The 12,856-nt window shown below is 38.9% G+C and overlaps 1 protein-coding gene across 2 annotated transcripts in view; it reads right to left on the bottom strand.

Annotated features, from left to right (window-relative positions):
• Window positions 1-12,521, bottom strand: part of RUNDC3B (RUN domain containing 3B) — a 49,823-nt gene extending 37,302 nt beyond the window's left edge. The window contains exons 1-2 of one of the 2 annotated variants that reach the window (XM_069005760.1): window positions 12,210-12,521; window positions 5,357-5,472 (exon numbers count right to left, since the gene is read on the bottom strand). In XM_069005760.1, the coding sequence (XP_068861861.1) occupies window positions 5,357-5,472; window positions 12,210-12,313 (220 nt within the window). In that variant the 5' untranslated portion in view covers window positions 12,314-12,521. Of the gene's footprint in view, window positions 1-5,356; window positions 5,473-11,889; window positions 11,961-12,209 lie in introns of those variants that run through there. The other variant, XM_069005761.1, reaches the window with a different exon arrangement.
• Between the last annotated feature and the right edge of the window lie 335 nt (window positions 12,522-12,856).

Below are 12,856 nucleotides of genomic sequence, written 5' to 3'. Positions count from 1 at the left end.
ATTAGGCCAGATGATCTTTCAAAGGACCCTTCCAACCTGGGCTGTTCTACAATTTCAAATACATATCTACATTTTTAAAGGTCTTAATAAATTTGAAAGCTAATTTTAGTACATAACTTACATTGTGTCAAAGTACTTCTTAAGGAAAGAGGAAGTTTCTCAGGAGGTGCAAAGGACAAAGAGCATGTGGTCTTTGCCCTCAAGTTCATATGTCATCTGAAGATGCTATTCCAACAGAAATGATGTTAGTTTTGTCAGCCAAACAAAATCGTTAGGTAAGCACGGAAGCTGCATGTGTAATAGTAAACAGTGTTCAAATTAATTCCATCCTTGTCTACAGAGCCGCAAAGCAAATAGAAACAATACTGTGATTTTTTTTTTTTACTTTCACCACATTTCTGCATACTGCTGCACACCTACTGCTATCAACCCATTTCTGTTCTGACAACTAGACACAAACATCCACAGTTATTGCAGATCCTTTTCATGCCCAAGAAATTCTTCACAAATAAGATTAAACAGTTTGATCCCTACTCAATCACAGTCCAATTTAATTTACGAAGTTCCACAGTTGCAAGAAGTAATGACTAGGATGCTCTAAGGTACAGGCAGGTTTTCTCCAGATTTCCCTATATTATTTAGTTTGCAGCAAATTTTTCTATCTGACAAAAAGTAAGTTTTAGTATTACTTGCTGGTAATAAACTGACAGTATAGTCCTTTGAGGAATTCTGGAGATACCTACTCTTATTTCGAGCCTACGGAATGAGTCATTAAATATTTACAATAGTTCATAAACTCAGTCCTCCAAGACAATTATAAATTCATTTACAATTTTTCTCCATACAAGAAAAATGAACTAAACCACAAATTACACAAGAGCTCTCCTGTTTCTTCTTAGTAAAAACCAGATATGGGTCACTATGTGTGTAAAGATATTAAATCTAGTAATAGAAGTTATTCTGCTAATAACATTATTGGACCAAATAAAGGGCTACCACAGCTTTATGTTTATTTTATCTTTTTTATGATAGTAGTGTCTTTAGTTCTTATACCCTTAACCTACCCTTTTCACTCCCATTATACCACCATTACCTTAATTATTTAATCCAGCAGACTTGTTTCTCTCAGAACAAAGAGCATTACAAGCTGCATTTCACTTACTCAAAGAACTCCTAAAATGTAGGAGTAAAATAGATTGGATAAAGAAAAGCATGTCCATGTTCCATGGACAACCCTAGCAGAAGCTTTTGACATGTTTATAATGCCTCCTAAACATACAGTAAAATAGGCACACAAAATTGTGGAAGTGTCAAAATAGCACAGTACAGCATATTGTTTTGTGTCCTCATGGTGGTAAGTGCAAGTAAGTATATGGATGATAGGTATGCTCACAGTAACCATGATATACAAAAACTACACAAGTCACAAGGAAGATGCACTAAATACATTTACACATTGACACTATTTCTAAACATGCATACTGGCTAGCTGTTTGGACATAAAACATTTTCACTGCATAAAGGATATTACACTGAAAACATAGTAAGTCAGCAAATGCATCCAGGAGTCTAGTTTTCAGAGATACCTTTGAGATGATGGCCATAGAAATCTACAATAGTTATTCACGTTTTTCAGTACTAACTCATTTAACACTAATTTAAAGTGATAGGAAAAGGCAGAAAATAATGCAACTTAGTGATATAGTAAAGATAAAATACACATCACTTTGAAATTACTTCAGGTTTTAAATCAGCTTGGATATACATGAGATCAAATCCCAAGTTGCTGAACACTTTTGACGTCCTACCATTTCTGCACTAACCATATATACTCAGCTGATCTGATAAAAAGGACACTTACAGGAAATATACCTGAAAAATCTGTGGCCAGAAACAAAAACAAGAAACCACACAGATGACTACAAGATATTACTTCATCTCCACAGTACAGAAATGGTCAAGAATGGAAAAAATTCCAAACAACTATATGAGAAAAAAATGGCACCTGAAATGATTCACCTTGCTTTAAAGATTATCAAACACATACACATTTGTACATAAATTTGTAAAATCCCTTTTAGGACTATGGGTCTTATTTGGACCTTCAAGTACATTGTCTCTGTATCCCCCCCAGAGTAACACTTAATCTGTGCAGTACTGTAAAACCATGCAAAAGTTTATTTCTAAGAAGGAATAAGAGTAATTAGTCACTCATCCTTTCTTCTGTTATTTCTTCTCTCCTCCCTTCTCAAGATTTTCAACTGCTCTGTCTAGTAGTATCATATCTTGCCAGCAGGGAAGCTGTACAGTTTACTTTAATGACAAGAACACATGCTTTATATCCTCCTCATTACACTCTTTGGTCTACTCCACATGCTCAATACATCCAGCACCTGTAGGAAGTATCAGGTATACTGCACATGTAGCGTTACACAGCACAGGGAAACAGATCTCCACTTTCTAGAGCATAAGGCAGTCAGTGGCTTGCAATCCCTTAAAAACAGTTAATACAGCTTGCTCAAACTCTCTCTTCCTCAGGGCGATACAGATTGCTTTTACTATCAACAGTGACCTATTCCTAACTGCTACTTATTGGCATCAGTGTACATGTAGCTGTAAGTTAGTGCCATAGTGTATTACCTTTTTCAGAACTACTTTGGTGCCATATGTGCCAACTCTTCTGTATCACATGAACAGATACCTGTATTCAAGCAGCATTCAAAGACCTCTGTTGTGTGAGCTGGTTTGTTTCTGCCAAACTTGTTTTACTACTGAGTAAATAGCCACATCTAAAATATTCTTAGGAATATGAGCAACTGGGCTAAAAAAGTGCATTCATGGGGAAAGTCAACAGTTTTCTGCCTGTTTGACTTCTTGGCCTGGCTCACTACATGACCCTATGAAGACCACAGCCAGGAAAGGAAAGAACAAAGTCAAAGTTGGGCAGCAGAGGGAGAATAAAAATCTGTACCAAACTGCACTGAGTTTAAGAAATATCATGGAGATTTCCATTATAACCAGACAATGTCATGAATAATCTGTAACAGACCTGCTTTGAGCAAGAGGTTGGACATGATGACATTCTAAGAAATTTTCCAAACTTAATTCTTCAATGAGAGTGAATGTAAAAAATTGTATCAACAAAACCACTCATGGTGGTTAAATTAAAAATGCTATTTCATTACCCTTTTGCTACTGGGAGCATCAGATCAGGTACCTATCAAAAATCCATTTTACATGGTGCTTCTGTTGCTACAATGACCATTTTTTCCACAACATCTAGGAAAATGAGGCTTGGAGAACTACTATTACAGAATTCTTAATTGCAATGGTTTTAGAAAAAGCATACAACTCTATTCCCTGTAGTTGAACTCTTTTCCCTTTAAAATACCTATTCTTCTTCCTGCCATTTTGGTTTTGGTTTTTTGTCTGAATCCTAATTAAGCATGAAATGAATAAGCAGAAACAGTCACTATATTCCATCAAGACTATGCTTTCCTCTTTCAAAATACATTAAATTTAATGTCAGAAAAGAGTTATCAGTAAAAGTTTTCTAATAAAAGTAAACTTCATACTTTATAACACGAAGTACTTTTTTTTTTTTTTTTCTTCCTTCCTCACCCAGTACTTCCAAAGGAAGCTAAAGATTAAGAACTGTTGTTTGCCATGGCCTTAAGAAAGTAAAATTCTATACACTTAAACTCTCAAATCTGGATCATCCATTTAACTACACTGCCATGGAATTATCCTGACAACTTTCATACAATGAAGCTATTTATCTTACCATAGACAAGCAGATCAAGTATGTTCTGCCAGTTTCAAAACACTTTATACAACCCACTGCAATTACCAGTCTGCTTTGTGCTCCTACTGACACAAAGTATGCATTCATAATACATTAGTCAGTTCCATCAATAAGATACAATTTCTTTCAAGCCCCAAGTTGTAGAATATATACCTCTTCAGATTTGAAGTGTCATGGTACATTTCTTATCTCAATTCCTGTTTTATTATTTAAAATTTTTTTTAAATTACACACCATCAACTAGCTTATTACTAAAATATTCTCCCTTTGCAACACAATCCACAACTCCCTGCCTTTTTCCATAATTTTATTTAACTCTGCAAACTTAGAAAACCATACTAGCAATTACAAAGGGAAGACTGGAACAAAAATTTAGCTATTTGAATTTCTCTATTTCTTACTTGAAATGATTTTTTACTTGCAAATTCCATTTGCCAACCTGTCAAGGCTTCTTCTCTGTACTGCCTGTCCTAAATAAAAAGACTGTGAAGCAAAAGAATGTTGACGAAAAAAATAAAATTTACAATGATTTTTGCATAAATATTGCTTAAGCTAGAGGAGAAGGAGAAAAGAGAGCAATTTCCCTGCAGAGTAAAGCTGCTAAGTACCTGTAATCACACCGAAAATGTCACAATGTGACAAACCCTATGTTTCTACCCTACTGCACAACGTTTTTTTCCTTCTCTGACAGAACCACAGCAGGTAGTAATTGTGCTACTCAAATGTCAGCCTACACACAATATTGTTCACGAAGTTTGGTTATGAATATTAAAAAGTATGAAAATGAGTAGATTGTCATATTACACATCTATATTTAGATGATTATTATGTTCTTCATAATCCTCAAATCATTTCAGAAACTGTACACAGAACTGAGAAATGAGAAGATGCTTCCAAAGTCTTCCTCTAGTGACTGCTACTGCTAAGGCACACTGCTCTCTAAGCAAGGCAGCTTCCTTTAGAACAATTGGAAAATGCAAACAGACGTTATTTTGAATCAGTACATCTGACTTGATACAAGAAGAAAATCAACAACTGACCTTTCTCAAAAGCAATTTAATCCAGGACATTCCAGTAGCAAAAAACAACTTCACTATGGGGTGGGGCAATAGAATGAAAGGACCTAAACACAGTATCTGGAAAACAAGGCAACAAAAGCAAGGAAGGGAGAAAGAAATGGAAGCAGCACCAGATACACTCTGTAGCTTCTGTTGAAGCAGATAACACAATTGTCTTTCAGACTCTTAGGACACAGTCTTATCATAAAGCAGAAAAGCAGACAGAGCTCAGCACCATGGCAACACTCACTTGCTTAATTACCAGCCCAGAAGGCTTCCAACAAGATCACTGGAAACATGTTTCACAGAAGTAGCTGCTTTCCCTTTTCCACAGTAATGCAGAAAATCAGGAAGGTAACAGCAACAGGACAGACACACGAAGAAAGCCAATGTTTTCATTCCGCATCAAGAAGTTTGCACAGATGTACACTGGTTTTGTATAAACAAATTCTCGTGGCAAAATCATCACCAGTAAGGATGTTAATTAACATACCTTTCAGTCGATGACTTAGAATCTGTTCCAGAATGGCTGCAAAATTATTAAATTCAGGGGAAGTATCATCAATAGTTTCAAAACAGGAACGGTCAATCAGAGTCTTGACTGAAAACCTAGAGCAAAAGTATGGGACAAACATAAATTATATGGATAATTAGTGGTCCTCTACAGCAGGACAGTAGTTTGTATAAACCAAAAGAGCAAGGAACCAGAATCCACCTTGAGGATTTCAAGTTCAGTAAAAGCAACAGGAACACACAAAACATTCAGATGTAGTGTAGAAGTACAATCTTGATTGCTGATCTTACACATAAAGTCTTAAAAATGGAAAGAAAACAAAAATCCCCACCCTTTCCACATAGAAATGAGCTAATTACTTTTCTCTAAACTATTTTAATGAAGTTGTAGAAAAACAAGCACTCAAAATATCCAACCTCAGTTTCTCTTTGTAATCCTAAACACAACCATTTTTAGCTTGATATTATATCAGGGCTCCTATTATTCCCAAAATCCATGTCCAAGACTCAAGTATAAACTTCATCCTATTATGAGAACACTCTAATTTCATCCTAATGCAAAAATAATCTAGACATATTATAAAACAATGAATTTTTATGCATTGTTAACTCTGCATTCACTTAGTCTGATTTCCCTCTGAATGAGGGTAATCCTTATTCAGCACTATATTACTTTATTATTATGCTAGCAAAGCTTTCAATTTTAAATGATCTAACATTTAAAATTGGAAAGGCTGAATCAAGTCACTGTAAAAAGCAGACAAGACAAAACTAGTCAACTGGCCAGTATGCTGTGTTTAGTTCCACCAACATTTATACAAACTTATTCAGAGGATAATTTAAACCTCAACAAATGTGACAAAAATTATTTTTCTTTTGCCTTAATAATTTTAATCATAATCCATTTTTATTTTCCCTTCTTGTTCTTCAGTTTTCAGTTTCAAGACAAATTTCACATGTTCTCAAACTTAAAAGTATTAAATTTGAAGCATTTACTACTTTTTTTGCAACTATCTTATTTGTATTAATAAATACTACATACTACAGTCTGAGGAGATAGCTTTCACAACACCCAAATGTCAACAGTATCAACTTATGATGATCTCACTCTGCCTCATCATCCCAGATCCTATACCTGAGTGAGCACTGGCTTCCTCAGTTTTGCCAGTTCTACTTTTTATGGTGCTTACTATGAACGGTTCTAGATTTTCAGTACTGGAAAGGAGGGGAGAAGTGACTCTTAAATATGGATACATTCATAATAAATATCCTTCACAGCATCTCAACACAAGCAGTTCTATGGCATAGCTGCAGAAGCAGCACAGCATCATAGGCACGGGCAGGAATGAAGCTCCTTACATGGGTACTATTTTCAAATGCTCTGTACTATAGAAGTAACTGCCTCCTTAGTGGAGTCAGCACAGCCTTCTGATGCACAAAACTAATATGCTCAAACTGAACTGACACATAGCTCAAGAGCTTCCACTCAATGATGTCTTTCTCAGTAAACTGAATAAAGACTCCCTGTTTTACCTTTCCTGCAGGCTTCTATTGTTGAAGTGTTTTTTGCAGGACAGGAATTAGCAGTGAATTAGGGTGGGGGAGGAAGCTTCTCCTGCAGTGCCAAATTATGACTCAGTTTTGAACTCCTCCACATTTTTAACCAATTTTTTAGTAAGTGAGAGACATGCATGCCCACCAGTTAACTGCTAGTTATGGCAGAACTTACTGCTTCCTCAAAGCTGTATCAGAGCTGAGAAATTTTTGATTAAAAAAATTTCTTCATATTGAAAAATAAATGCCTATAGCAATGCCATGACTAAGCTAATATTAACTGTAACATGATGATTCCTCCCACACCATGCAGGTCTGAAAAAAAGAAGGTGCAGCACATCACTCACTCACAGATACATACACAAGATAGACAGTGAGTTAGCAGTGCGATGTACTGCCCTGTATACAGGAATATCATCTTAAAACTCAGAGATACGATCCTCCATAAACTGTGAAACAAAGTAGAGTACAATATATAGCTATGCCTATTTTTCCTGTATTCAATGTCATACTTGAAAGTTCACTAATTAATATTGTATGGAATACCTATTCAGAAATGGAGATATATTCAAGAAGAAACACTTAAGAGCAATTTCATATACACTTCTAAAAATCAGAGATAAGCAATTTATTTTATTTTTTTAATTGTAAAGCATTCTGCAATTCAACTGAAGAAAAAAAGAAGTCGTTTTTAAGGAAATAATAATTTTTAATATACCTAGCATCTGATGATAAAACACAGTCTAAGAGCTCATCATCAATAATGGTGTTCTTTTTAAGTGCTCATATTACTGCCATAACATACACCATAGAAATGTTAATGTTCATCTTTCACCAAAAACCTAAACCTTTATAGTCAAGTTTGGTTAAATTTGCTTTTAGGAGAATTTACATCAAGTGCAAGTATGTACTTATTTTCATAGGCCATAGCCTTATTTCTTAGGCAAATACTTGTGTGTTATTCTTTTTTCTCCAAATACTACAAAGAGGCAAACATATATTTAAGTGCAAGTTAGAAGTCATAAGCACATTTTGCATATTAGATATTCACACTTCATCATGTTTACCATGTATATTGGAAAAAGGATTTAGAGCATATAGAAGTTATGTCTTTGAAAAAAGGTTACACTGTAAGCATTAGGTAAGCAATTCCTCAGTCACTGCAGTTGTTTCCAGCGTATAGCCCCCCAGACTCGAAAGCCCATGCTCTTGCACAGTTATGTGGAGCCACGTGGGGACTGAAAGTCAAGAAACAAAAGGTCAGGTCTAAAGTACACATGAGCTATGAAGAAAAAAAGTCCAAGTAGCTAGAGCTGGAGCTGTTTCCTTGGTTCCCTTTATTGGTTCCATCCTCACAGAATCTCAAAGGCTGGAAAAGACCTTTAAGATCATGGAGTCCAACTGTTAACCAACCGTTAACTCAACGGTGCCAAGTCCACTGCTAAACCATGTCCCCAAGTGCCGCATCCACACTTTTTTGGGATGCTTCCAGGGATGGTGATTCCACCACTTCCCTGGGCATTCTGTTCCAATGCCTGACCACCCTTTCCACAAAGAGGTTTCTCTGACTATCCAATCTAAATCTCCCTGGTGCAACTTGACACTTTTTCCTCTCATCCTGTCACTTGCTGCCTGGGAAAAGAGCCTGAGCACCACCTCATTCCATCTTTTCTCCACTGGGCGGCCACAGCAGCATTGCACTTCAGAGCAACAATCTACCTACACATCAGAGGTTAACTTCTGAGTGGACTGTAAGAGCAGATGAGTAAGGTAGCTTCTGTTGCTATATCTGTTGCTTCAAGATTTTTAGAAAAATGTCTTTTATCCAACATTTCCAATTGTGTTACTGCAACAACTTTTACTCCCCAAGTTGTGTTGGGTTTGTTTTTTTTAATACAGTAACTGCCACTGGAGAGATTCCAATATCAGTGTTTCTAAATGACCTTCATGAACTCTGATGTTTTTGGATTATTACACATTTTTCTCTGTCATGAATCTACTCTTGCTTGAGCCAAAAAGAAGATGTAGAAACAGTAGCATTCTCCAACCTTAAAAAGGCCTTCTGAATTATGTAAGATGGAGACATTCCTGAATAAGAAAGACTTAAACCAATCTTTTTGGCGTAGGTTCTTCCACTGTTTTGCAAGATGCGCAAGAAGGTCTCCCAAGTTTCTTGAATAACTCCAAACCAAAGCCAAACCTTTTGTGGATACATCCCACATCTATAGGCTTATTTCCAAAACAGCAACAAGCCTCTAATCAAAAAGCAAAAAAGCAGGAAATTAAGACTGCTATATGACTCTGTCCCATTTCTTTGTCAGATTCTGCACCTCCTTTTAAATTTTCAAATGAATGAAAGGATATTGTCAAGTTTATTTAGCTTGCAATTTGGAAAGTGTCATTAAAATGCTATTTTAAAGAATTCAAACTATTACTATAGAATAATCCCATAGATTATAAAATAACATGTCTTATGCTAAACATGGCTTGGTCATGAAAACAGACAGTTCAGCAAAGGGTCAATGTCACTGCAACAGGTCTTATGTGAATTAGCAAAATCACTTTTGAAAATGTATTTCCTAATAGTTGTTCAATTCTGTGTTAACAGTCTGCATTTAAGTTACGAATGTCACTTCCGAGGACTGTCTCAGTTGTTCTGTATCTATACAGACCTTTGATCTATGAATCCTATCGAAAACTAGATTAAAACAAGTTGAGCAATCTACAACCAGTACAAAATCTCAGTGCCACTTATTGGAAAATGAAAGGGATCAAACTTAAGAGAAAACAGGAAGGGAGAGAGACAAAGCTTAGAACATGCATTACGTACTCAAACAAACAAAAAAATCCTAAGAATTATTCCAATTTAAATCACGGCTGTGCAGTTACAAAAACACAACCATGCATTTTCCTATGCAACTGGTTTATGGAAATAAAATCTCTATGTCACTTCCCATGGCTACAGTGTCACTCAATATTTCAGTGGAAAAAAACTATTCCTTCCAAAACTGTAAATATAAGAAACTATCCACATCTGCAGGAGGGGTTAGGTATCGTCACTGTAAGAAAAGATGAAAACCCTAAAGTCTGGTATAACTAGTAAGCAAAAACATGCTAAATCGAAACTTTGACAAAAATAATTCATTAAATTATCAGAGACTGTTAACAGATAGTAACTCAGAAGAGTATCTTCCTTGTGATCTTTCCCCTTCACTGGGGAGCTGGTCATACCCTCCAAATTTGATTTAATCAATTGACCGGGGCTATTTTTTACCAGAAATATTTCACATTTTCACAGGATTTTGATTGGAAAGGGCTATTATTTTATGCTTTTTAATACTAATTTGGCTATTCCTAACAAGTAAAGCTTTTCTAGAATAGAAAATGTGTAATAACTACAATAAAGCACAGAAATATTTTAAACACTTACTCTTACACTGGCAAAATAGAAATATAAATAAATGTATACACATCATAATAATACAAATCCTTTATCCTCAACATCCTTTCCAAATTTTAATGTGTATTCACAAACTGAGAACTTCAGTTTTCATGAAGATAAAGCAAAATTAAGTTGTTTTACTGAAAATAATAAAAATACACCAATCTCAAGCAGTTTCTGCAGTAGCTCTTTGTTCTATATGTGTTTAACTGAATTCCCTCAGATTTTTGAGCATTTTTAAATACGTTACATGATCATTTCAACTTCAGGACAAGGACACCAAATAAACCAAAAAACAATATAATGGCACAGAGTAGAGAAGAGCTCTTCTCAAGTGGGAGGCAGAGAAAAATAACAAGTTCTGTAGAATACAATATATTCCTTTAAAAAGAACTGTTTATATCCTGTACAATTGTGTAATTACTTGATAAAACCTGTGTTTTCCTGAGCACATAGATTGGCAATATCTGCATCTCTGTAACAACATTGAAACTGAAAACTTCTATTTCTTTTATTTGATCTGCTTCAGCAAGTTTGATAAAAAAACTTTTTTTTTTTTTTGTTGCATAGCTTTTTCACAGGTAGGAGCAGAGATAAGCATACAAGCCTGGGAAAAGACAGAACAGTATTGATGCTACACAAACACAGATACTATGACTTGAAGGAATATTGAAGTAAATTCTTTTCATGAGATACATGATACAGTCACACTTTGTAAAACCTGCTAACAATACACAATAAAAGAAGAAAAAAAGAAGAGAGGGAAAATATGAGGTTTTATGGGTTTTTGAAAACACTGCTGCAGCATTAAGTGATGATAGCACAAAATTATCTAATAGTTGTCCTGGCACTTTAGTAAGATCTGCAAGAAATAAAATTACATCATAACCCTCATGAATCTGTTGAAGACCTTTCTCAGACAATATTCAAATTACTTTAATAACTTCAAAATTAAGCAATTGAAACAAACGACCGAATGGAGCCATTGCTTCCAGCATATCGACGTATTCAAAAGTTTGCCATGACGTTACAGGACAGTGCTGCACACCTGGAAATGCTGCATGAATTCCACAGTGACAGCAGTGGAAGCCCTTAAACAGAACGTCATAGGAACTGCTATTAAGCTTGCGTAAGCTCAGCACTAAGATGCTAAAAAAAAAAAGAAATTTGAATACAGTAGTTCTAGTACTGCAGATCTCCTGATCTAGATTTCGTAGATAAAAATATCCCGGAGCGCAGCCTCCTCGGGATGCTCCTGCGGCACCGGCACGCTCGCAGGAGCACACGGTCAGCGGCTTTCGCGGCGGCTCGAGCCCCTTCCCACCGGATACATCCCATTAACTCTAAACCTCATCACATTAACTCTGGACCTGACCCGCGGCCGGACCGCGTCAATTGAAGGGCAGCTACACCAGCTGTGCCCGCACGAGTCCAGCCCTGCCGAGGGCTCATCCTGCCCTGCCTTGCTCCCGCACCGCCTTTCGCCCGGGAACGCAAGCATGGTGCCGAGAACAAACCTCTCAGTCCCCCGCTTCAAAAAAGGCCATTCCACACCCCGAAGCAGCGGCACTGCCCGGTGAGCCCCTGCCCTCGCCCGCCACCAGGACACGCTCCCACGAACGCTCCCGCAGGAGCTGAGTCAGGATGGATGCAGGAGGCTGCCCTACCCTGCGGGGGCCGGTACCTCCGGCCTCCCTCCGCCGGACAGGGCTGCGGCGGGGCCGCCGCCCGCGCTCCTGCCCCCGACCCACCCGTGCGGGCCGGGCCCCGCGGGCTGCGGCGACAGCGAGGGAGGACGGTCCCCTCGGGCGGGGCAGGGCCCCGGCCCAGGGCTCACCTGCACACCGTGATCAAGTTCCGCCTCTCCACCGCGGCGTTGCGGGACGGGACGCTCTTCCTCCGGGCGGAGACGTTGAGCCCCCCTAAGCCGAGGGACGCCATCTCCGCTGGGCAGGGCAGGTGGAGCCGCCGGGGCTGGCGCGGAGCCTTTGTTCCCGGCCTCCTGCACTCCAGGATGCTGCGCCTGCCGCCGCCACACGCGCAGGAGGAAGGGGATGAGCACCCGTGTTTTCCCCGCTCCTCCTGCCGCTGCCCGGTCCCGGAGCGCCCGAGGCAGCGGCGGGTCGGGCGGGGATGCGCGGGGTCCCCGCGGCGGGGGCGGCTCGGCCCCCCCCCCGCTCCCGACAGCCGGGCGGCCACAGCGCCGCAGAGCGCCGACACCGCCAGCCAATCAGCGCGCGGGGCGCGCGGCGCCGGCGCTGCCTGGCGGCGCTCCCGAGGGGCGCGCGCCGCCGGCGGGAGCGGGCGTGGGGGGTGCGCCTGAGGCGGCGGCGGGAGCGGCGTTGGGTCAGAGCCCCGAGAGAGCCCCGTGGCTCTCCAAGCGTCTGTAAAATTGTGATCTGCCTTTAGTTGTTATAGATTCTTTCCCTTGTTAGCGAGTTGGTGTCTAGAATGTGAGAACTTCCCTGGTTGTAGCTTGTAGAG

The sequence above is a fragment of the Aphelocoma coerulescens genome, chromosome 2 (genome assembly GCF_041296385.1).
Source record: "Aphelocoma coerulescens isolate FSJ_1873_10779 chromosome 2, UR_Acoe_1.0, whole genome shotgun sequence".
In the NCBI taxonomy this organism is placed as follows: Eukaryota; Metazoa; Chordata; class Aves; order Passeriformes; family Corvidae; genus Aphelocoma; species Aphelocoma coerulescens.
Note: the sequence above shows the minus strand (reverse complement) of the source record. Positions and strands in the feature narration are given on the sequence as shown.